The 24,532-nt window shown below is 43.1% G+C and overlaps 2 protein-coding genes across 6 annotated transcripts in view; one reads left to right on the top strand and one right to left on the bottom strand.

Annotated features, from left to right (window-relative positions):
• Window positions 1-350: 350 nt before the first annotated feature.
• LOC139333439 (grainyhead-like protein 2 homolog) lies at window positions 351-13,364 on the top strand. Its single transcript, XM_070965847.1, has 15 exons — window positions 351-674; window positions 1,516-1,702; window positions 1,815-2,252; window positions 2,398-2,453; window positions 3,282-3,540; window positions 3,724-3,835; window positions 5,004-5,098; window positions 9,323-9,481; window positions 9,600-9,657; window positions 9,909-10,048; window positions 10,211-10,248; window positions 10,505-10,596; window positions 10,694-10,779; window positions 10,934-10,998; window positions 11,632-13,364. Exons 1-15 carry the CDS (start codon window positions 661-663, stop codon window positions 11,744-11,746), a joined length of 1,914 nt encoding a protein of 637 aa, XP_070821948.1. The 5' UTR covers window positions 351-660; the 3' UTR covers window positions 11,747-13,364.
• A 2,750-nt stretch (window positions 13,365-16,114) lies between these two features.
• Window positions 16,115-24,532, bottom strand: part of ncalda (neurocalcin delta a) — a 65,412-nt gene continuing 56,994 nt past the window's right edge. For all 5 annotated transcript variants that reach the window (XM_070965906.1, XM_070965907.1, XM_070965905.1 and 2 more), the window contains 3 exons: window positions 21,515-21,620; window positions 19,755-19,874; window positions 16,115-18,344 (listed from right to left, as the gene is read on the bottom strand). In XM_070965906.1, coding sequence (XP_070822007.1) covers window positions 19,777-19,874; window positions 21,515-21,620 — 204 coding nt within the window. In that variant the 3' untranslated portion in view covers window positions 16,115-18,344; window positions 19,755-19,776. The remainder of the gene's footprint in view (window positions 18,345-19,754; window positions 19,875-21,514; window positions 21,621-24,532) is intronic.

Here is a 24,532-nt window from a genome sequence, read left to right as displayed (position 1 = left end):
ATGATTAAGAGAACACACCATCTCTACTATATTACTCTTTACAATATTAACTTTCAGCAAAAGTAATTTTACTGTCGATTAATCTATCACTTTCAAAATTCTAACAAACAGTCCTGACGTACTAATGTCGTTAAAGACGTGGGCCAACTGAGGGAGAAGCGTGCTGTCACTACAATACAGCTTTCAAGAAATATATCAGCCGAAACTACATTTTGTCCACCTTTCTCTCATTTCAGGTCACGCTCGCTTTCGTCCTTATTCACCAATGGGATGACGACCGTGCCACCTGTGTAGAAACATCTAACCAATCAGCAAGGCAGCTTGCGTTTCCTTGTTTATCCTGCCTTTTCAGCTGCTGCAGCACTAATGTCTTAATTTACTACCTTCGCCAAACAGGATTTAAAGCTGGCCGGCACAAGAAATGCGGCTTTATTTATTTTGACAGTGTCGACTCAAATTTTACCTGACATCAGAGACATTCGAGTATATTTTAATACGCACGGTTAGAAATGATTTCATTGGCTGATTTGACTGAGAAGTTAAATAGATCCAGCCTCTTGGGCGCCCTGTTTTCTCTCCCACACAAACTTACCTGCACCAACTAGAAAGTCCAGTTTCTCAAGCAAGTCCTAGAAAACACCACAGAGTCCTGGAGGCAGCATGGACCTGGACAGGTAAGAGAATCATTCATGTTACGTCTAATAAGTTAGTGTTACTTCAATTTTTATAAGTGTTAAAAATATTTGGGATGGCTTTTGTCTCTTTGTTCTTTGCACGTAGGCAGCAGAACCTGTCTCATTTAATAAGAAACATTCATACATATATATGTGTTTGTGTGTGTGTGTGTGTGTGTGTGTGTGTGTGTGTGTGTGTGTGTGTGTGTGTGTGTGTGTGTGTGTGTGTGAGAGAGAGAGAGAGAGAGAGAGAGTTTGTGTGTGTAATTATTAGCAGCTACTTAAGGAGTAGTTTCTATCAAGAAGAGGAACATCACAAATACTACAAAAATGACCCAAATTAAAATTGTGGTAATATTATAGTAATTTGTATAATGTACACTTACATACATACTCTTTTTCACAGAGGTGCAGTCATGTGTTACTGTTTTTGTAAGTGCTGTAATTAGTGATAAAGGTTTGACTTAACTGGGATGTTAAAAGGTGTACAATGCTGGGGATTCAGAAAGTGGGACTTTATATGCAGCGTCTCCTCTGGTCACTCTCTCTGAATGATGTGTCAGAAATGACATTTAAAAAACAACCCATGCCAGCTTGACATTTTCAGAACTGAATCAGTACATCTTTTTGTTCATTAAATGTGATATACAAGCAGTTATCCCCAGAAGTGCACTTAAATAAACACACCCCACATGCAGCGGGTAATTAGAATGAAGTTCGGTGAGAAACAGCCTGGGGCGGACTTGGTGGCTTGGCAGACATGACTTCTGTTAATGACAGACTGGCTTTGCAGTAACAACATGACTTATTGTTTCTTCCCATTGTCCTGTCAATCTCCTAGTAAACGGCTGGTGGTGGTGGTACCAAACGAAGTGCTGGTGCCATCTCGCAGAGTGCTCAGCAGCGAGGATGAGGCATGGAGGAGCTACCTGGAGAACCCACTGACTGCTGCCACTAAGGCCATGATGAGCATCAATGGAGATGAGGACAGTGCAGCAGCACTTGGAATGCTGTACGACTACTACAAGGTGTGGAAAACATGACATTACGACCAAAACAGATGATATAATAATACCATTATCACATGATGTGTTTGATTTGTTCCAGAGCTTATTTCTGTATTTGTTTTTATCCTGTCAGGTTCCCAGAGAGAGGAGACGTGTCTCCAGCAGTGTTAAACCCACAGACCCCTCTGCTATTGGGCCTGATAACTGTGGGAGCTTGGAGATGCTAGATCACCATCTCCAGGCTCTCAGATCCATGCCTGTCAACCTCTCTCTAAACAACAGCACCACTACAGAACATCAGGGCTCCAAGTATGGAGCTACCTGCCTCGCAGGAGACACCAGAGGAGGAGATGGTAAAGGTGGAGGTGGGGCGGCTCTTGCTTTGGTCAAGGCAGAAAGCCACACGTCCATGGGAGTGTCCTGCTCTGGAGGTGCCTACCAAGAAGAACCCAGAGAGCAGATAAGGATGGTTTATGACCAGTGCCACTATAATATGCCCCTTGTTGGGTACATGAAAGATGAACAGAGAAGCTCACCAGACAGCATGTATGACGATGCTGTGGAAGGAGAGGTGAGACTTGTTATACAAGCGGGGTGAACTGGTATTATGTCTTACTTTGTAAATGAGCACCACATTTGTGGGATTTTGTTGCTCCATTAGTTGTAGTTTGCTGCATTTATACTTCTGAAATACACAATATATTCCTCGTTGACAGATATACCAAAAAAGTCCTTCCTCAGGAGTTGATGAATACCACTACAGCCTCCCAGTGTAAGTTAAAATCCTCAGATAAGCAAAAGCATGAAACGTACAGATTCCTCAAATCATGTGCACGCATGATGTTCTGATGCAGAAGTGTTTGTCAGGTGTTAAATGATCAGGATTGTAATTTTCTATGTTCTTGTTATTGCTTACAAATCCCATAAAAAGACCAAAACCAAGTCTGTCTCAAGACTTCCCGAGCATCTCTGTGACTCTCAGCCCAAGCCCGCTCATTCCTACGGATGATGCAAATCTGCAGTTTTAGCAAACATTACTCACAGGAGTAACTAGTGTGTTTTGGGGACTATTTTCAGCCTTGGAATGAAACACATTTGCGTGAGTGAATGTTTACCGTACAGCAGCAGGACAGTGTTAGTGGGATTGAGTCAAAATAAACTACACTGTGTGTGTTCATGGTAGTGGCAGAACAATGGAGCTCTATGTCCCAGAGATATGTCAGGCTTTGATACAAAGGACATAGTGGCATCAGTTTGTTATTGGTTTTGATCTTTTCTTGGGATTTGCTGACAATAATGGGAAATAGAATATCAGAGATTTATCACCAAAGCACTTAGTCCAGTCAGAAAACAAATTCAAAAATTCATCTTCATTTTCTTTTCTTTCTGATTAAAATGACATGTGTGGGTGTGTATGTAAATTTATATGTATGCATATATATACCTGTGTGTGTGTGTGTGTGTGTGTGTGTGTGTGTGTGTGTGTGTGTGTGTGTGTGTGTGTGTGTGTGTGTGTGTGTGTGTGTGTGGTTTATTGTTATATCAGAGGAGATACTGTATCTTCATGACGTTTGCCCCACACGTGCTTATGTTCTTCCAGTGACAGTTTCCACTACTGTCTGGAGGCCAACATGTCGCTGCGGCCGCGGCAGGGGGAAGGACCCATGGCTTACCTGAACCGGGCCCAGTTCTACACTTTAACACTGTCGAAGACTGGCCTCACATCGTCCCTGTGTCAGCCCAGAGGCAAAGCGCGGGTGAGTGGACTGACACTGTCACACAGGCCTGATGGGAGCCCATCCAGTAGTGAGCAATGCACCATGGGAGGCCCTGAGCTGCAGCGGGACAGTATTGTACAGGTGAGGGAGTGGAGATAGTACATGGAGAGAAAGCGTAGAGGTAGATATTGAGGGTTTCAGTGTTATCTTCTTGGTGGGTAGAGGGACAACTTGTTACATTTAGAAATGTAATATTTGTTTTTGATTCGTTCTTATTCTGTGTTGACCTGGTTATACTGTAATATGTCTTTGCTTCCACTTCAGAGCGTTATCATGGTTGTCTTTGGGGAAGACAAGTGCAGAGACGAGCAGCTGAAGAATTGGAAATACTGGCACTCCCGCCAGCACACTGCCAAACAGAGAGTCCTGGACATTGGTACGATGCTTATTGTTATCTTCCTCAGGCCTGGGTGAGACATCCATGGCCTGATGGCGTTCATCAGTAGAACAGATGGGGAATAGGCCCGGATACAAAAATGGCGCGCGCACACGCACACACACACACACACACACACACACACACACGGTTCAGTATAGAATATCACACTTAGATGTGGATATTTCAACACCTAAGCTGTACTGAACCAAGGGGTAAAAGGAGAGAAAGCAGGTGGCAAACCTGCAGGAGCCTCCAGGAGAACCCAGAGGCATATCCTGAGGTGAAACCCGACACAATTTAAATAACTGTCAATCCTCAATTCCCACAGGAGCACTATGAAGAGACAGGCAATGGGTTTGCATTTGCATAGACGTTAAGAGGAGAAATAGGTGGGGGCCTGGACTGAGGCCATATCCTGTATGATCAGCAAGAAACAGGCCTCAGCCTGTGGTTTAAAACTCAATGGAATGAAGCAGAGATGTCAGACACTGGTTTTGTCTGTGGCAAGTTCATGCCAGTACCATGGTGAAATCCATAACCTAATGTAGGTGGGTGGGAATTAGCCTGCGTGTACTGCAGAAGTTGAGTGTTTAAGGAGGCAAAAATGACCGTATGGGAATTTTTAGTCATTTGGAACCTCAATCAGGTTGACAGAATTGTTTCACGGGTGAAGAATAGCAGATTATGATACAGACACTGCATTTAAGGTAAACCTAAAACTCAGTGTAAACAGGTGAGACAAGAAATGGGTAAACAGTCTTCTTTTAGTTGAACAGTGGTGCAAAGTAAGTGGTACATTTACTCATGTACTGTACTTAAATACAGTTTTAATGTACTTGTGTTTTTTTTTTAATATTTCCATTTTATGTAACTTTATACTTCTACCACATACTACTACTCCTACTACATCTGATATTTTGCTTTACAGATGAAGATTATACAGTAATATATAACACATATGATAAGCATATAAAATACAACACATAATTAAAAATTCAAATTCAGCCAGTGGTTTCTAGCCTGTTTGGCTTAATTATCAGTCACAGGGGCCATTTTCCTGCAGAACAAGCACTTTTACTTTTGATACCTGAAAGTGTCCTGAGATGTTTGGACTGACTATCTCACACCCACTGACAGTTTTCTCTGATCTTCACTTTGCATGCAGCCGACTACAAGGAGAGCTTCAGCACCATCGGGAATGTGGAGGAAATCGCCTACAACGCAGTCTCTTTCACATGGGATGTCAGTGAAGAAGCAAAGGTAACAAAGCCAGAGAAGAATTCAGAGACTGTGCTGTTTAAGTCAAGAAACAGTTGATCTGGTCAGTGTTTATTCTCTTGCCTTTGCGTTCTCATCGATTCAGGCAGTTAATAATTTGGTTCTGTCGTATTGTTTTTTTAGTACTAAACTTGTAGCCACTTGTGGTAAAGATTGCTCAATGAAACCGCAAGTTTCTGTCTTGAGGTCTCTTCAGCTGTAGAGACTTTCAGTCTGTACTCTTCTGTTTACGGAGTACTGACACCTCAGGGTTTCAGAATGGCTAGTGGGGCCATATGCCAGGCCCCTCCATCCACCCCCGACCCCTTTGGAAGGAAGGGGAAAGGAAGGGAGTATCTCATGCTTACACCAGGCACACGCTCAGCACACCTTGAAAGGATCCTCAGATTTCACCCTTGTAAAGGGGGAGAATTGGATAAAGACAAATTGCAAACAATGTGTGAACACACACACACCCACACACACAGTATCAGCCCACCCTCAGGGTGTTTTGGGCTCAGGAGATTGTGGCTGTGGCTCCCATGCAGCTTTCATGAAAACTCCACAAACTGCCTCATTGTGAGAGAGGTAATTGCAGCTTTGTGGGCTTGTGGATAAATATTTCGGTTTGGAATAAACCTTCACTGAACTGTAATTGTTTTTCATGTGTTCAGGTGGTGGTATGCTAATATAGCATGGAGCTTTTTTTTGTTACACCTCAGACCACAGTAATGTACCAGAGACAAAGTGTATGAAAACTGATGCAGCAGATATGGAGGAATCCTGACTTGAAGTCAGTAAAATGAGATCACGCCCTTAAATACTTGATCCTACACTTGAGCATCTTTTCGTCACATCCTTTGTGCCTGGTAAACAGCTACATCTTTCATTTTTCCCGTTCATGACTAGAGCCACCAGCAGGTCAGCAGTTTTGGTTCTGAGTGAAATGTTAAACTATTGGGTGGATTGCTCCTCAGGTCCCCTTCAGGATGACTTTCAGTAACTTTTCATTTGGCGCCATCGTCAGGTAAAAGTGTCATTTTGACCAATCTTTGGGTTATCACCAAATACCTGCAAAACTAATGACATTCCCATCAGCTGTACTTTGTGTTTCGAGCTAATTGGCACATGTTAGCATACTAACACACTAAACTGAACTGGTAAATATGATCTGCTATATATCAGATTGTTAGCTTTGTCATTGTGAGCACTGCAGTGCCTTCTGACAGCCTCACAGAGGCCCCAGCATGGCTGTAGACTCTTATGGACTGTATGAAAATGACTGGTGGGGATGGGAATTGTCTCCAGTTGACATATTGGACCTGTTAGCTTGTGATACAGAGACAGGATAGTAGTGCTGTGCATGTGACAAAGCACACCTGTGTGACACACCGCACACATTACAGCCATCATTTGTAAAGTATAAATCCAGGGTGAGAAACATGAGCTCCCATGTTCTCCTAAAAAAAGTTACACAACCCTCCATTTGGCAAAAAGAAAATTGACGTAACCCGTCCCCCTTTCTGACCCCCAAATGTTTATTCTATATACATATAGAGAAAATGTTCCTATTAATATTGCAATACTCATTTCATCCGCCCGCTTCTAACTTTCATCTTGCCGTGCTGATAGAGCTTCATTTCCTGAATCTGTGTTTCAGTCAGCTGATGTGTGAAAGAAACATTCTTGACAATGATAATGAGCGTGCTGAATGCTTGGTGGTGAGCAGGTTGAATGTGTGCTTCTGCTGTCAGATACAAACCAGATGATCATTATCAGCGCTGCTGCTGCTGCATGCTGGCTGTGTGGCTGCCCTCATACGTCTCCACACAGGACCAGGGCCTGCAGGAAAGAAGGTGGAGGAGGTTGAGAGAGTACACCTGTGTTATAGTGAGGAAATATGTGGGCTCACGGGTCACTGCGGCTGTCGCGTCTGTCTCTCGCTCTTTCTCTCTGTTGTGCCACCTACAAATTTTGGTTTCCAGACATAATTGGATGTACAATCGGGCTGTGACGCTATGACATGTAAAATTGGTATTTTTGTTGCAAATGATCCGTTTTGCGTTTTGCTTTGGCATGGCTCTGCTGTTGCCAGGCGACAATCATCATCCTCATTGTAATGAGGAGTAGTGTGAAATGTGCTGGTCGGGGAGATGAGTTGCTTCCTGCAGCATGACTCTGTTTTTGTGTTTGTTTGTTTGAGCCTGGTTGTGCGGCTGGCACTGAACAGCCACTTACCGGTGCCCTTGTGAACTTTTTTTCTTTTTCGGAAGGTGTTTGAATGCTCACACGCGCAGTGCACGTAAACACAACAAGCCTCCTACACACACACACACGCAGATGCTAGCAACAGTGCATCCAGTGCTTCTGGAGAAATTTAAATGGCTTGGGTCTGTGGAGGTGTGAATTTGTGGAGGTGTGTAGGAGGCTCATTTGTGCTCCAGGCCTTTCCAGCAATCAGCCCTCACCTCTGCAGGTTCAGACACGATGCTGTTGATACGTAGTGGGAAAATTGCTGTTGAGCCACAATGAGGAATCTCTACCGTTAGTTGTCCGACCCCAGGCTGTCAGTCCTGTTTGACTGGAAAATTCATCAGAAGTTTATATTGGTTTGGATACTTTGGCGCTAAACAAATATCATCACTCATCATGGGAATGAGATCTTGTGAATTCTGTTTTTCTCTGACAAGCTTTTAAAAGATTCAGCAGATCATGGGCTCTGCTCTGATACATTATTTAGTGATTTTGGAGCAAAGCCTCACATTTCTAGATGCTGCGGAACAGGGAACAATAAAAACCACCACTAATTCAGTCTGTCCGTATGCAAAACACACTGTCAGATCCAAACCATATCAGCCACAAGTGTGTTCTCACAGATTGGAAGCTTATTTGTCAGTACATGAAACACTGAACATAAGGCGCATTGAGAGGTGGTGGGACACATTAGCATGGCAGAGTGTTGCCTCTGGCCTGTGAACTGCTGCTGCTGCTGCTGCTGCTGCTGTGACTCATGACTCTCTGACCCTCTCACTCATCACTGCACCGTTTATGAGTCAGGTGGAGATTCACGGGGGAACAAAGATCTCTGTCATATCTGCCTCTTCATCTGAGCCACGCTGGCTATAAAACTAACTGAGCTTTAATCGAGCTGATGACAGGCAAATAGCGTGTTCCCTCATTGAAATATGTACCTGTAAGTAATACCTTTATTATCAGCTTTAAGTTAGCAATTATTGCTTTACCTGTGAAAGTGAATTACAGTAAAGTGATGCATTTCCTGGTTTCTGGGGGAAGCTCGTAGCACACCCTTCAAACCCTAACTTCAAAACTCGTCCCGACAAGATTGAAGGTCTGACTTGTCTCTTGTCTTGATTCCTGACATGTGAACCGTCCACCGGTGAAAGATTCTTCACAGCTCCAGAGATGATTTAAGTTCATAGAGAGGTGTCCAGTGTTTCAGATAAGACAGAGGGAAACACACAAAACATCACTGTCAGCTCCGAGTGATTTGTCTTTTTTTCCAGTTGGATTGAGAAAATACGTTTTCACATTAAAGCATCCTGTATGACACTGTACCCCAACCTTTTTGATATTATATATAACATATATATTTAAACTGGATGTCATTGGACTCTATAAAGGACATAAAAGTGGATACTATCGCAACATTTTTATACAGTTGAACTGTTTGTGCTGGTTTGGTCATGTTTACGTTCGGACTGACACCACCTGGAATTACACAGCTGGACAGCTCACCTCTTTGTTCATTGTGTTTCGCTATTTTCACCATTAATGTCAGAATTAGCTATTTTTATCATATATCACTTACTTTTAGCAGATTATCTGTTATCCATTACTTGTAACCTTTTTCTGTCTTTCTTTTCATCTAGTTATTAATTACATTTAGCCATGTGTCAGTGTTGGCTGTCTATTTGTCCATTACTTTGAGCAAACTATTTCAGCTGTTTATCCATTTACTCTTTGCTAGCTTCAGACCGTTCTGATGGCTTCTGAATTTGTTTTCATGCACTGACATCATGTTCAGGTAGTGCAGCTGACTCAATGCGAGGATCAGTTCTTTTTTATCCAAATCATAATTTCAGACTTTTCAAATTAGTTGAGCTGTGCTACGATCACACAGTTTGATAGTCACACTGCTCACTGCTTGTTTCCGGTCACAGAACTCCAGGACTTGACCCCGTCCTATGTCTTCTTTTTGTTTTGTAGGTCTTCATCTCTGTGAACTGTCTGAGCACAGACTTCTCCTCACAGAAGGGTGTGAAGGGGATGCCTCTGATCATCCAGATCGACACCTACAGCTATAACAGCTGCAGCAGCCGGCCCATCCACAGGGCCTACGCTCAGATCAAGGTCTTCTGTGACAAGGTGAAGATGGCCTGCTCTGCTCGATCTAGACTTGAATGAAAGATTCTGTCTTTACCTTTACTGTCTTTTTGCATTTTCTGCCTTTCCCAACCAGTCAACCCCACTGTGTGTCTTGCAGGGCGCTGAGAGGAAGCTTCGTGATGAGGAGAAGAAGCAGCTCAGGAAGAGGATGAAAGGCAAAAACATTTTAAAGAACAAAATGAATGATCTTAATTTTCTATCTTAGAATTTAAAACAGAATTAGCTGTTGGGCTTGATTTAAAATCCACTGAAACAAGGTTACAAAACACTTTCCAAGAAACAATAAAGTTAAATAGGAGAGCTGAGCAGAGGACAAAGGCAAACAAATGTAATCAAACCTTATCAAATCTGTACTTGAAGTAGTTGCCTGGCAACAGATGCTGAGTTCACAATCTCCCTGGATTAGGGAAAAGTGGAGGCTCGGGGCCGATCTCTCCAATCAAGAGGGCCGATAACACACTGCTGAAAACCATGATAGACCTGGACTCCCAGCCTGTCCTCTTCATTCCTGACGTCCACTTTGGAAACCTGCAGAGAGCGGGACAGGTGAGACTTTCTGTCTTGTTGTCTAACAGACACACACACACACACACACACACACACACACACACACACACACACACACACACACACACACACACACACACACAGAGGAAATGTCCAGTCAGTGCAGTGTGCCTCACGTTGGCTTTTTTACACCATTGATAGGTGTTTGCTTTGAACACAGAAGAGGTCAAAAGAGACGGGTGAGTATCATACTGTTGTTTTCACACTTTGGTTTGCTCTAAACTGCAGCTCACTGCACCATGTGACCTGTGTGACAACTCATTTGAAAAAAAGTTCAGTAATCCCAAACTCTGTCCATATCAATCATAATCATTATTGAACAAAAGAGGAAAAAAGTTCCCTGTTTAGAGGAAAACAGGGATCCACTGGCATGCCCTTCAGATGGTGACTACGATGACAATGATGATTGTGTGCGTCTGTCCATCTGTCTGTCAGGAGTGTTCTCGTGAAAAGGGTGTCATGTGCATCTGAGGAAGATGTCTGTCCACCTCAGCCCAAGAAGTCCAAAGTGGAACTGGAAAGGAAAGGTTTGTAAATGTCACTTCTCTCTCACCGCAGGTTTCTCATCATCTGCTTTAGTATTTGACTGAATTATTATGCTTGTCCAATTCCACACCTCACCAGTTCTGCTGTATGTGAGGAAGGAGTGTGATGAAGTGTTTGATGCCTTAATGCTGCACACCCCAACCCTCAAAGCACTGATGGAGGCAGTGAGTATTAATCACTTATTGTTTGAGCTGCTTTTGCCTGAAACAAATTCAAACAGATCATTATACAATTCTTTTAAAATATTGATGAAGCTCAGCTATGGCCTCAGTGTGCTTCAGCATGTTGAAAATGAGCCGTTTCTTCACTGTTTCACAGATCTCGGAGAAGTATGCAGTGCCTGTTGACAAGATGGCCAAAGTTTACCAAAAAAGCAAAAAAGGGTAAGTGAGTCAAACTACTGTCTTCAGCCACACTGTAACAGAGAGCAGAGCTGTGCTTTGAGCCAAGTGCATACTGGACATCATACTGATGTTTAGCAGATATATTTACTGTGTTCACGATTTTAGTTTAGCCTGTTAGCATGTTAACATTCGCTAATCAGCACTCGACACAGAGTACAGCAGAAGCTGAGGCATTTGGCCATAAATCAAAATAGATGAAACGTAATAAATTCTCTATTTCAAATCATCCTGAGGAATCACCAAAGCCACAAACATCAACCTTACCACGCTGCTAGAGGGAAAGTGAGGGGATCACCAAAGTCAGTGGGATGTATCATCAGGAAACCATGAATGTTTGTACAACGGTTTGTGTTAATCCATTGAGCTGGCTGGTGGTGTTAGATAGAAAGTCGGGGGATCGCCAGAGTCACTAGGATTCATCCTCTGATGGCCGCGAATATTTGTACAAAATCTTATGGGCTGACCCACAGACCGACACTGCCATCCATAGATCCACACTGCTAGCGTGACTAAAAAGATATGCAGATTAAAATGAGAAGGCTTTGGTTCACTGAAGGTTTACCTTAAATTAAGTGGAGTGCTCTTGTCTATGAACGTTTTTGTCTTCCTCAGGGTCCTGGTGAACATGGATGACAACATCATCCAGCACTACTCCAATGAGGACACCTTCATCCTGGCTATAGAGAGCTCAGCGGACTCCCTGCGTGTCACCCTGTCAGAGATCTGATGGGTGTTTGCCACAGCACTGTATTCACCAGTCACTGTCAGACAGAGATGATCACTGGTGGGCGAAGCGTTGGCCGTGCCATGTATAGAAATTGTGAATGTTGCTAGCGGTATTAGACAACTGCGCAAAAATGTCGTCTTTGAGGAAGACCACAGAGTCTCAGTAGGGTTTGTTGCCCTACATGGATCATAGGCTAAACTAATCCACATACGCCTCAGCTGCTGCAGGACCTCTTTACCGGACAACCTGCTGTCGGAGGACTTGCATTAGGAGCACAGGCTTAACTTGGAGAACTCATGAAAGCGCCCATATTTGTGGGTTAGGGGGGGAAATGTTTGATATTTCCTGGATAACAACCTATGCAAGTCTTGACAAGCTGACAGGAATTCACTTCTTACTGCTCGGTGCAACAGAAGAAAGGTCTTTATCCAGGTCAGCACAAAGCATCCAGCCGGCTTGCTGTGGCTCCACAGGAAGAGGACGGTACAGAATACAGTAGTGTTATTGGATTAACGGCAGGAGCTGCTTCCTCTGTGCCTTCCTCCTTCCTTCCTTCCTGTTACCTCCTCTAGTGGTGCAAGCTTTTAAATGACTCCATCAGATGTTTGAAAGACTCTTGCTTCAAAGAAGGTCCATGTAACATCTTTTGCTGGCACTCAACATTTCAAGGTAATGGCTTATAATGTGCAGAATTATTTTCAGGCTAAGAGTCACAGTGAGGTGCTGATTGCTGGAAGTGAACGTGAGAGGAGGAAAAAGGTGTCGCTCTCTGGCTCCATATGCATTTCTCATTATTCAGATGACGTTTCAGCCCTCAAGATCATGATTGTTGATGCATTTTTTTTCCTACTCTTAAATAGTTGTCATGTTGTGATTCTAAGTCAGTGAAGTCACTCTAATCTTTCTTTGTTGCCCATCATTTTTATTGATTGGTCTTGTTTTTACTCTGTACTGAATGTTTCCAACTGGTGCCAGTGAAATAACAGTTAACCCAGGCTGTGAGTGCATTCTGGTGTTTAGGGATCTACAATTACATGAGGCACCATTACGGAACAAGACTGCAAATCTGCAGGATGCTGTTAAACAGTTTTTCTTCTTCTGTGCATGTCTTCATTGGTTTTCCTCTCGCTCAAGAGACCATGGTCATTAGTATTTATGACATTAGTTTACACGATCGTTTTCTGAGGCCACTGCAGACCGTCAGACTTTAAGAGCCTGATCGCTCTGTTCCTGCTCACTGCCTGTGCGTCTGCCTGATTCGCTGACAGCTTCTGACTGTGTCCTGTATCTTTTTTGTCACGCACCATGACGTACAAGCTTTTAAATGAGTCAATAAATATAGTTTTATATGTAGGTACATGTCCTCTGGTTTCTTCTAACAGCAGTTTGTTTTGCCAGTATTACCTCCATAAAGACATTATAAGCTGTAATTAATGACTTTATTAATTAATAAATCAGCTCTTAATGTTTTATAGATCATTTATCAGCCATTAATATAAACAAATGTTTCTGTTGTCAGGTTATGAAGAATCCCTTTGACTGGCTATTATCCATTCTATTGAGCAATAAATGCATTTATAACTGCTGACAGCCATTAATAAATTCTTTACAAACATTCATATGAATCCAGTCAGGTTTTTTTGTTGTTTTTATTACGGCTTATACGTGGGCCAGCCTGCATGAAGCCTCTCAGAGTAAAATGTTGGTCTTACTTGTGAAAAATAATGAGAATGATATGTCTTTAGAATTAAGAGTAAGCAGCATGCATAAACATTGCTAGGTGTCAAACTCTGTCAACTCGCTAATGAATTCAGAGAGCAGGTAGCTCTGACCAGCAGAGGAAACTGCTCCACACAGCTTTGAAATGTTACAGTAAGTTAACAAAAGATCCTGCTAATGTTCGCATTCAGTCATAAAATGTGCAATATGAGTCACATTAGCTGAGCTTTTCAAATTCTGCTGAATGTGAGAGACAATAATAAACGATGGACAGATGGATAGAAACCTGTCAGTCCACTTAAAGCTTAAAGCCTGTGTTTCATTTGGAAAAACTAACAAGCATGCACATGAAATCATTCTACAGGAGATCCACAGATAGTATCACTTACAATGGTTATTACATCCCCCCTGAACTCTTCAGATGTTTATGAATGACGGCATGATACTGTCAACATCGCTGTAGAGCAGGGGTGGGCAAATTCATTCCACAAAGGGCCATGTGGCTGCAGGTTTTTTTTCCAACCAAGCAGCAGCACACCAGACTTGACTCATTTAATCAACTGATCTCAGTCTTCAGACAGCTGATTGTTCAAACTGTGTGCTCTTGGTTGGTTGGAACAAAAACCTGCAGCCACACGGCCCTTTGTGGAATGAATTTGCCCACCCCTGCTGTGGAGGAAACATGTTCAACCTTCCTCTTGCATGTTGCATGTTTGAAGCTGTGATGACTGCACGTGATGCAGCTCTGACATATAACCTCTGGAGGCCTGCTATTGGCTAATTGAGTTCTTGAGGAAGTGTCCTTAGTCCTTAGTTTACAAGACTTACAAGAGGCCTCGAAGAATTGTTTGATTTATAGTTCAAGTTTAGGGCCATTCTTAAGACGGTTTCCTAGATGTTTTATACACACTGATCTATAAAGTCACCAACCCATAAATCCTTTATAAAGAGTGCTTAATAGAAGTGATACCAATTTGCCTCTGGTACCTTAGTTTTAGCTGTAAGTGCTTAGAAAGATTAAATGACCTTGTTGTGATATAGTGAGAAACTGTTGCTTTATCAGTTTTCAAATGTGCAGCAGGTTATTTGACTGTGTTCCTTTCTGTAATCAAGGACTGAAGTCCTTTATACAGTGGACAGCTCAGTGTGACGGGTCACAGTGATCTCATTTGAGCAAGCTGAACTGACAAAAGCCTTTCATTTGACATTACTGTTGAGAAAAACTGCTCTGAACACCCACTGAGTGGCAGTTTGGAAGGTTTTGGTCAATATCAGCTTCCACAGTGTAACGGAGGGATGGCAGTGTTGGTCGGTTCACTACTTCGGTCCTGACTGAAATATCTTAAGAACTTTAGGATGGATTGCCATAAACTTTGGTGCAGACATTCATGGTCCCCAGAGGAGGACTACTACTGACTTGATGACCCCGGCTTTTCTTCACCACAAAGATGAGTGACATATCTCAAAAAACTACCAAATGCATTGCCATTGTATTACATTCCTGTTCTCCACGTTTGTAAACGTAAAAGCATGACTGAATGCCTCAAAAGGCAGTAATGTGCATTTAGTGCTAAATGGCAAAATTGAATCTGTGAACAAGCTAAGCTCAAGCCGCCTGTTTGATTTGTCACCTGGCCGTCAATTATCTTCCTCCCAGTGGATTTTAGTCTGTTTCCCTTAGTTTTGGCAGTTTGTCTTCGTACGTCTTTCTTCTGACTATCTTGCCAGTATTCATGAGATTTTGGACATTTGCTTCTTTTTTTCCTGGACCTTACTTGTTTTTGGACTTTTGAACTCTGCCCCCTTTTTCATTGGGTTTGTTTGGACTTTTTACTTTGGTTTTGATCCTCGCCAGCCTCCGTTCCGTTGCTGGCCTCCAGTCCTGTTGCCCCTCTTTTAGAAGGGACCCACCTACGCTGTTGGTCTCCAGCTCAAACTCCAGAAGGGATTTGCCTTCAACGCCGGCGTCCAGAGGGGTTCGGCCTTCACAGGCCTCTGGCCCATCTTCCAGAGGATCTCCGCCTGTGCCACTGGCCTCCAGAGGGACTCCACCTTCACTGCCGTCCTCCAGAGAGGTTCTGCTTTTCGTTGTCGGCCTCCTGCCAGACCTTCCGAGCCAATCCACCTTCACAACCAGCCTCTTGACAGACCTCTCCGCTCATCTCTACAGCCCCCAGGCCGTCCGCCTGAGGTTCCCTGCTCCACCCCTGCCCAGTCATCAGGCTGCCTGCCTGAGGTTCCCTGTCCAGTCTATTCTTTAGCTACGTGACCACTTGGCCCCTCCTCCCTCACGTTTTTTTTTTTTTTTGTTTGTTTTTGGACTTTTGAACCCTGCTCCCTTTTCCTGTGGACTTTTTACTTCAGTCTGGACCCTTGCCTGCCTCCCCTTCCGTAAGTCATCGTTAGTTGCCATTTTATTTAAACAAATGTATTGAATTGCACCAGCTCTGCTGTGTGGTCTGCATTTGGGTTCTATCTCTGTTCATCTGTGACACATTATGACATCTTTAACATTTCTGATATTTCTTGTCATTTATGGGCCAACATACACACCGATTCAATGTGTCTAAAAAAAGCAAACACAGGCTGAACTTTAGTGGCCACAATATCACTAAAACCAGAATATTCAACAATTAACCAGACACCACATTAATGCTTGCACACAATAAATTGTAAATTTAATTCTTGCCTTTTAAAGTTGACCAAAAAACAGAATCCTGTGTTGCAAACTGCAGTCACTAAATACAGGATACCATACAAAACCTACAAAATGCAACAATTACAAACATTTTGTTCAACAGATAACAATTGTACAGTATAAATTTATACAATACTGTTTTTGTTTTTATTTGGCACTTGACCACAAGATGCTATTTTGTGTTTTAACAGAAATGTTAAACCTGACTAAACTTTTTTTTAAAAAAGGAAAAAAAAAAATCATAAAAATACAATAAAAGCAACACATCGTGACAGTATCACTGCAGTAGTTGTGATTCTCGGTTTGTCTGCATCTTTTTCTTCACAAAAAAAAAAACAAACCCAAAAACAAAACAGCAGTTATTTAGTAAAACATTCAAAGCTTTTCTAATTGGAAAAAAAATCCAATAACTAAAACGGTTCTGCACTGGGGAGGGCTCAGTTACATACGAGGGGGAGGGGGTGGGGGGACCTCAGGAATAGCTTCTGTGCCTTTTCTTCAAGAGGATGAATCCAAAAAGCGGCAATGAGATCCTTCCGTTTGGATTAAGTGGGATGCCAGCACTTAGGCCGGCGTGTGACCAGTAATATGTCTTTCAGTTTGTGCAATACTATCATCTGTGTACATGCTTTTTGACTGAAAGTGTGCTCAGACTTGAGACTGGTGCTAAAGGTTTCAGTCCTCTCTGAATGTTTGTTCCTGTTACAGATACAACCGAATGGTGATTTCATTATTGAAACAGAAAAAAAGCTCTCAGCTCAGACTACCCAGCATTGAACAGTGTTTCTTTATGTGTATTGATTCTAGTACACGGTGGTCTCCCTCCATCAAGTTATTCATATGAACCATTAGATGTGTCAGCTTTGGCAGTCCATACGCTGTCAATAACACTGACTACTGGTAGCACTAACAATGACAATACCAACATACAGAAGCGAGCACAGAGCCTGATGGGCGACTGGCTGTTTAGCCACTGATATCCATAAACATACGTAAAAACACACACATGCGCAGTCACATGCATACGTGTTATTTAGTCTATGCACCCCTGTACCCAACTGTTCAACGACTGATTCAACATGCGGCATTTAAAACATCTAAAAGTGAAAGTGAAGAAGTGTGTCTTTGTTCTTCAGATAGGAAAAGTCAAAAAAGGAACTGGTTTGCATGCTTGACATCCCGCAACACCTTAAATAAACAAACTTTTTTTTTCATTATTTCACAACATTAGTTATGAACTGAGCAATGTGGACTATCTGGATTTGATTAAGGTAAACTTGAATATATCTACACTGTACTCAAATACTTTATAGAAGACTACTTTTCTATTTTCCTTAAGCTAGAGCGCAGTAACTCACTCAAACTGACTGATATGAAAAACCACTGGAACAGATGATGGATAAAGGGATGTGATTCATCCTTCATTACGACTTCACAAATTCAAACTACTCATTAGGGCGCATATATGCATAGTAGCATAATATTACATCTTGATGTAATTTTGTCCCAGCACAAAATATGAAACAAAGTCTATCAAGTTTGCAAAATACACAAACACACGTACACATTCTCACAGTAGAAAAGAGGAAACTAAAAGCAGTACTCGTCGTGAGTGAAGGACAAACTTCACAAGTCCTCTCTGCAGATTAAATAATCTCACCTACAGTATGTCCTGTTATTCAACACCATCACGTCTCTCTCTCTCCTCGTCTCATGCACACACTCTGTCTATGATACACATTAGAGTGACAGAGTTTCTTTGTCACCCGGCTGGAGCCTCGAAGGGCACAGAGAGCCAAGGAAAGACACTGATACAGAGACTCCAGTTTATACTGTACATATACATCCTACTGCGGACCTTCTTCATACTCTGACATGCTTATAGGAGAACAGAGGGATCCTGGTCAACTGCTATCAGTGGGGCTTGATAACCTGATGAAGGTTTGGAAAAGTCTTCAGGTTCAGTCTTTGTTTGGGTTTGGAGGGTTTAGATAAACAACTTGGGGGATTGGGGGGGGGGGGGGGGGGGTAAAGTGGAGAATGTGGCTCCTGTGCCCATCTTAGAAGTCCTCAGTGCATTTTGAAGGCCTGTCTTCTTCATCGTCATCAGCTTGTCATTCTTCATCATCAGTCTGCTCCTTAGTGGAGAGTTAAGGGCGTTTAGAGTCACCCAAAGAAGCACTGTGAGAGACAGATGAAGGGAAACAGATTAGCACTGTTGTGTGGATGGGTGTTAACATGTTGGTCACTTTTAAGCATCACCATTTCAAATATGATGCAGTATGAAAGAGAACAGAGCAAGTGTGACAGAACATCATTTAAAACAGACCTCACCACTGCTTTTTAGTTTTGTACGCTACACAGTGTAGCATATTTGAATACATTAAGTTTTCAGTCAAAATATCGACATGTATTGATAAGCGTGTTCCAATTTACTGATTTCTCAAATCTCTCTCATCCCTGCCAGGTGTGGACAATATCAGTGAATTAAATCCCAACTACTGTGCTACTTTATGAAGGAACACACAGACATTAAGCTACATCCAGGACAGAAAATACAAAAAGTAAAAACTCTGAATATTAATTACACTAAATTTATGTCTAATGCCTTAAACAAATGCACACCTGAACTCCTCCGTCATTTTCCTAATGATTCTGATGCTGACACCACAAGAGCCTCACATTAACCAAGAATAAAAACAACTGTGCAGCTACATGGAACAGGGTTTCCTCTCCTTCCTCATAAAACAAGAGGTTAAACAGTTCAAACACACCTTTATTAAGATCAGCCACTGTAACAGATGCTCCAAAATATGCCTACACCGCAGGAAGAGGTGATGATGAGATCAAACTCCTTCTTCAGAACGCCGCACACAAACATTCAGAGAGCAGAGACATGTGCCAGGCTGCTGTTGGCTGACTGCTCCTCTGCTGTCATAATCCATCTTAATTTTCAATTAACTACTGACAACACCCTCCTCCTTTTCTCACTGCTGGCCGACTTCAAGTCACAGACCAAGTTCATCAAGTGTTACTGCAACTAGCGTCACAAAACGTAACTAACTTGTTGACTTCACAAGACAGTAAGAGTTGTAAACATCCACGGAGAGGCTGAGTTAAATCTTGAGTAAAGTTTTTTTACTAAGGGTGCCCACAAAGACAGAACTTCAGCATCGGACAATCCTACACATGGGGGCTTTAAAGGCACAGCGCTTCTGCAGAGCAGCAACACCTTCAACAACTGCTCCAAAATAACAGGCCACCTCCTACAACGTCTCTCATGCCAGTCCACGAACTGCAAATAGTCATAAAGACAGTGACACTGTGATGACCCATCCCACATGCTGCACGGTGCACGCAGCCTCTGAACAGCTTCCCTCCAGCAGCCTTCACTGGCCGGGAGGCACGACTGTTCGTAGGAGAAACACCTCTGTTCCCGAGGCTGAACCTCAGGCTCTTTCTGAAACTGAAGCACCACCAGTGCACCTTCAGTAACTCCACCTCGCTGAACTTGCTACACTTTGCTGTTTAGTGAAGTAAAGTTTCAGAGTGAGGGGTGCTGCAGGTGGAGGTGCTGAATGTGAGGCTTACAGGTCGTGTTGATGCCTCAGGTTTAGAACTGTCCAGCGCTGCTCGGGTCACACTGCAGCAGGCGGACGATGGAGGGGTCGCTCTTCGCTCCTTTGATGAACTCCTCCAGAGACAGCTTACCTAAAACACATACAACACCAGCACAACATGACAATCCCCATTCCAAAAAAAGTTGGGAGGCTGAGTAAAACAGAACTTGTGGAGTTTAATCCTTTCTGACACATACTCAACTGAAAACAGTACAAAGACAATATATTCAATGTTTTAACTCATCAGCTTCATTGATTTTTGTAAATACATGTTTAATCTGAATTTGATGCAGCAGCATGTTTCTAACAAGTTGGGACAGGAGCAACAATAGACGGGGGAAGTTGTGGAATGCTCCAAAAACACCGGTTTGGAACAGCCGTGTTCCACAGCACACAGCTTTAGGAACAGGTCGAACTGACGGAGCAGCACTGCGCTACAACACTACTGGGAGACACGTCTTGCTCTGAAAAAAGCAAATGTCAGTAATTACTGACACTGACAGAATTATGGTCTAAATGTGTTCCTGTTGGGTCTCTTGTTTACTTGTTTACTCATTCTGCTGTCAAAATGTGACTGCTTTATTGGCTACCTCATGCTGTGACGAGGACCTGTCACCTGTCCACGTTAGAGCAAATCAATGGTGAACCAAAGGTTGAAGGCCTTAATTACCATTCTACCTGCTGACCATTTACAGCCACTCGTGGGGTGGCTGGGGTGGCGTGGGGGTAGCTGGGAATTGTGATGGAGTTCAACTAAAGGGCTTTGCAAGAATTTTAGTGAGATAACAAAACACATTTCAAGGCCAGTCTCTTGTGATTCTTTGGAATTGTTCAGGTTTGAGAGCATTCACAGCCTGAATCAATGCAGCCTCGTGATTTTCCACTTCTCACCAACAGGCGGCAGCGTTGAGACAGCTCCACCTGTCCACCCTTGCCATAAACAGACTCTGTTGCCTCTCTACGACGTGGACACTACTTATGACTCTTCTTAGGAGCAGCAAAAGAGAGACAACACATTTCCATGTCCAGGTCTGCACACTCCCTCTCTCTTCTTGTTCTGCTGTCACTTTTCTCCCAGTCAGTCTTCTCTCCTCCTCCGCCCTTTTTTGCTACATCTTCTCCTCCATCTACCCACACTTCTCTCTAGTTCCTCACTGTCCGTCCCTCTGCTCCGTTTCATCTCGTTTCTGTGTCCCCTGCTGTATGACTGTGCTCTCTGAGTATCCACAGTACAATTATGTGTGACTGCAATCACATGTGAATTCTGCTGTCAATGAATTGCAGCTTCAGGCTGGAGCACTCTGCAAGTGCCTCTGTAGTGGAGAACAAGGCCAGTTTGTAATGACAACAGCTGCTGGCAAGCTAACCAGGTGGCAGTGACAAGCTGCTCAATACATTTGCAGCTGAGATGCCTGTTTTGTTCCTTTTCACTGAAATCAACCACTAAATACAGTAAATCTATCAGATCTTTTGAAGTGTTTGTATGTAAAGTCAGGTTACAAGTTACAATCATTAATATCTTCAAAGACCTGCTGTTTTTTTTTTTCCTCACCAGCACAATCGATGTGAACTGAAGGCAGAATCTTTGTATTTTCAGAGTACTGACTTAAGAGCAGGTACACACACACAGCTACAGCAGGTCTTCATTCAACAGTCTGCTGTTAAAACAGACAGAAAACCTATGTGAAACTTCCCCAGCTAGAAGACAGCAGCAGATGAGGTGGGCCTCACCGTCTCTGTTGGTGTCCATCTGCCTGAAGATCTTCTCTGTCCTCTTCTCAGGCGTCGACTCGTCCTCAGGCATCTTCATCACAGAGGACACCATCTTATAGATTGCCTAGAAAGGAGCACAAGGGAGATGATACAGTGATGAATCCTTGGTCTCTAAACTGTTTGCTCTATTGCCTCATGGAATGTCACAACTCTGTGGATGTCCACGGCCGCCAGACTGTACCTAACTACAAATGTGACTTTGCTACTGCACATGCTTGATCCTGTCTACCAGTCATGTTTGAATTTTGAACGTTGGATCTCAGACTCAGAAAGTCTATTTTCTCAATCAGCTACTTACTCAGCAATGTGAGTCCTCAATGAGCACACTACCATCTACCAAAGTTAGAGCATTAATTCCATAAACACAGGTTTAGTCCTATAGCTGCAAGGAAATGAAGAAAGGAACTTATGATTTGTATACACGCGCACACACACACACATGCACACACGTGCAACATCAATATTTCTGTGTTTCTGCTCTTCTTTCTTAAGCACTAATGCTTAGGAAATCTTCTGCAGTGCTTCTCTTTTCAGCCTGAGCAGTTGCTGCTGCTTCTTTTCTGCTTGCTGAACTGGACATTCATTCAGTTAGTTAAGAAGCGCAACAAGTGTTCGTTTGCCAACATTGTGTGCCTTGAACAGAAAAGCCCATTTTCTGCAAATCCAACACACCCCACGAGTGAATAAAATAACCCGGGCAGGCAGCACATGGGAGTTTGCCACAGACAGGATCTTATGTAACATTCCTCAGTGATATGTAATTGACTGATAGAAGTAACATTTACTCTGATGTGTCACAGAGACCTCAGTGAGTCAATACGCACTCTCGGTGCTCACACCCATTCAGAGGAGACTTCATTCCAATACGTCGACATGTTGCACTGTTTCACCATTCTGTGATCACATTTCGGTGGTTCACGTAGGGAGGGGTGGAGACAAACATACGCAGATACACAATCCCTCACAGACTATTTATCAGTGTTGTGTCTCCTTTGCTCTCTGTTGCATTGCAGGCTGTTTGGCAGTAAACAGTGAAATCACAGCCCACTCTCTCTGTCTCTAATAAGGAGGCGGATTTGAGGGAAATGGGAGCTGACATGTGAACAGAGGAGGGCTGATTGTGATTACAGTGGAGCAGGAGCTTTAAATAGGTGCTGGTTATGCCTCCTATTACGCAGGAGCAGGGTAGAGCTCCTGGGTCACGGTGGAGCTGAGGGACAGGCAGCAGCCTCCGTTCATATCGTCTTCATTTCAGTTTGGAGCTGTTATTAATGGAAATCCTTCAAACTGCTGTGACTGTTCACGACATTTAGCCAATATTACATGTTGGAGATTTAGCTGTTGGTCTAATCCAGAGCAACACAGTGGAATAATCTTAACTGTCTAAATCCCAAAATTACAAGCTACCAATAAGAAGTGAAACGATCTGGAGCTTTTCGCAATCTCAATATTTCAATATGAACACAGTTGAAGCCGGAGCGAGACAGAGGAACTTTCTCCTTCCCCTGTGCCACAGAGCTCCACTGCTGGCCAAAAACTATTCAAAACACACCAGTGAGCCACACCGCTGCACTGGGTGACACGTTCTTTCATTACCACGAGAACACACACACACACACACACACACACACACTATAGTTTATTTTGACTCAGTCGCGCACACACACTAGAGCGCCACCATACACACCACTGTGCAGAGCGTGTGTCACTGTATTGGGCGTCTACTAAAAAAGACATTTTTCATGTGTGTTTCTTAGTCAAAGCCACTGCAGTGGAGGCTAACTATATAATAGATATGTCGCTCTATAGCATAGTGGGGTAGATGTCATGTGACTTCAGTGACGATGGCAGCAGTGACTCTGATGATGAATGGCAGCCAGACGAAGGAGCAGCAATCCTGACCCATCTTTCTACAGTACTGACAGGGTCGCTGAGGATGCTGAGGATGTGCCACCTGATGTGGCTTCATCCTGTGCTGTCATTCTGCAGCTGTTTTTTTGGATCTTGTACTTGCTTCGTGCAAGCCTGAAAAATAGATGATGAGCACCGTAAGGCCATTTGTACAATCACAGTGGACGAGTAGCTCTCGAGTATATAAAAGAAAAAAAACCTTGACCCATGCTGAAAATAGCTTTGCTAAAAACTACAGTGACAAGCTAATGGAAATCACTGAGCCTTTAAAAAATGACTACATGTTTGTGACTCTTTTCTTTTAATATTTTAAATATCTATGCATCAGGTAGTAAGACAGGGTAGAGAAGTCAGGGAGTGTTAGGAGACACACTACCACATTTGGTTTTTCATGGGATTTGTTGACAAAGGCAGAGAGTACAGCAGTGTTATCCTTTCACACAGCCGGCCTTCTGATAGCACATTTGAGTCTCCTGCACCAGAGGTAAACCAGTGTTAATCACGTATGATCCTTCCTCCCCATGTATCCACAGACCACAACCTTCGTTTTAATGGGATGTGTCTTTCTTTTTTTTTTTTTTTGTTCCTTCAAACACCCTGCAGGCTGGTGTATCCTCCCTGGCTGACTGACTGTCTCCATCTCTCCTTCAACCTTCTGTGATGAATTTGGTTTATTTCGCTCACAAATTTAACAATGAACACTACCTGGAAAGGGTTTTTCTTCTCTGCCAGCTATCCCTCTCTTTGTCTGCAACTCACATATGTATTTTTACATTTCAGACAGACTCCACCAAGCCTCAGAGGTCTCAGCAGCATCCTTTCTATAACCTGAATGCCACACGGAGAGAAAAAAGACTGTTCTTTCATTCCCTTCAGCAGGGACCTTCCAGACAAGAGCACAACATGGCCTCCCGTGGAGCTGGAAACGGTCTGAGCCACAGTTAAATGAGGACAGAGAGAGGGGAAAAAAAGCACACAGCTACTAAGCCACAGCTGTGGACTATTACCTGAGCACTTATGAATGAGAGTGAGAAGGGAAGTATCATCACATCAAAGTTATTACCT

The sequence above is a fragment of the Chaetodon trifascialis genome, chromosome 7 (genome assembly GCF_039877785.1).
Source record: "Chaetodon trifascialis isolate fChaTrf1 chromosome 7, fChaTrf1.hap1, whole genome shotgun sequence".
NCBI lineage: Eukaryota > Metazoa > Chordata > Actinopteri > Chaetodontiformes > Chaetodontidae > Chaetodon > Chaetodon trifascialis.
This window is presented reverse-complemented; position numbering and strand designations above follow the sequence as displayed.

Excerpts from the sequence above, each read along its gene's own strand:
- LOC139333439 (XM_070965847.1), top strand. Across the intron at positions 3,836-5,003 it reads ACAGAGAGTCCTGGACATTG|CCGACTACAAGGAGAGCTTC; the intron begins GTACGATGCTTA and ends CTTTGCATGCAG. Across the intron at positions 10,249-10,504 it reads GAAGAGGTCAAAAGAGACGG|GAGTGTTCTCGTGAAAAGGG; the intron begins GTGAGTATCATA and ends TCTGTCTGTCAG.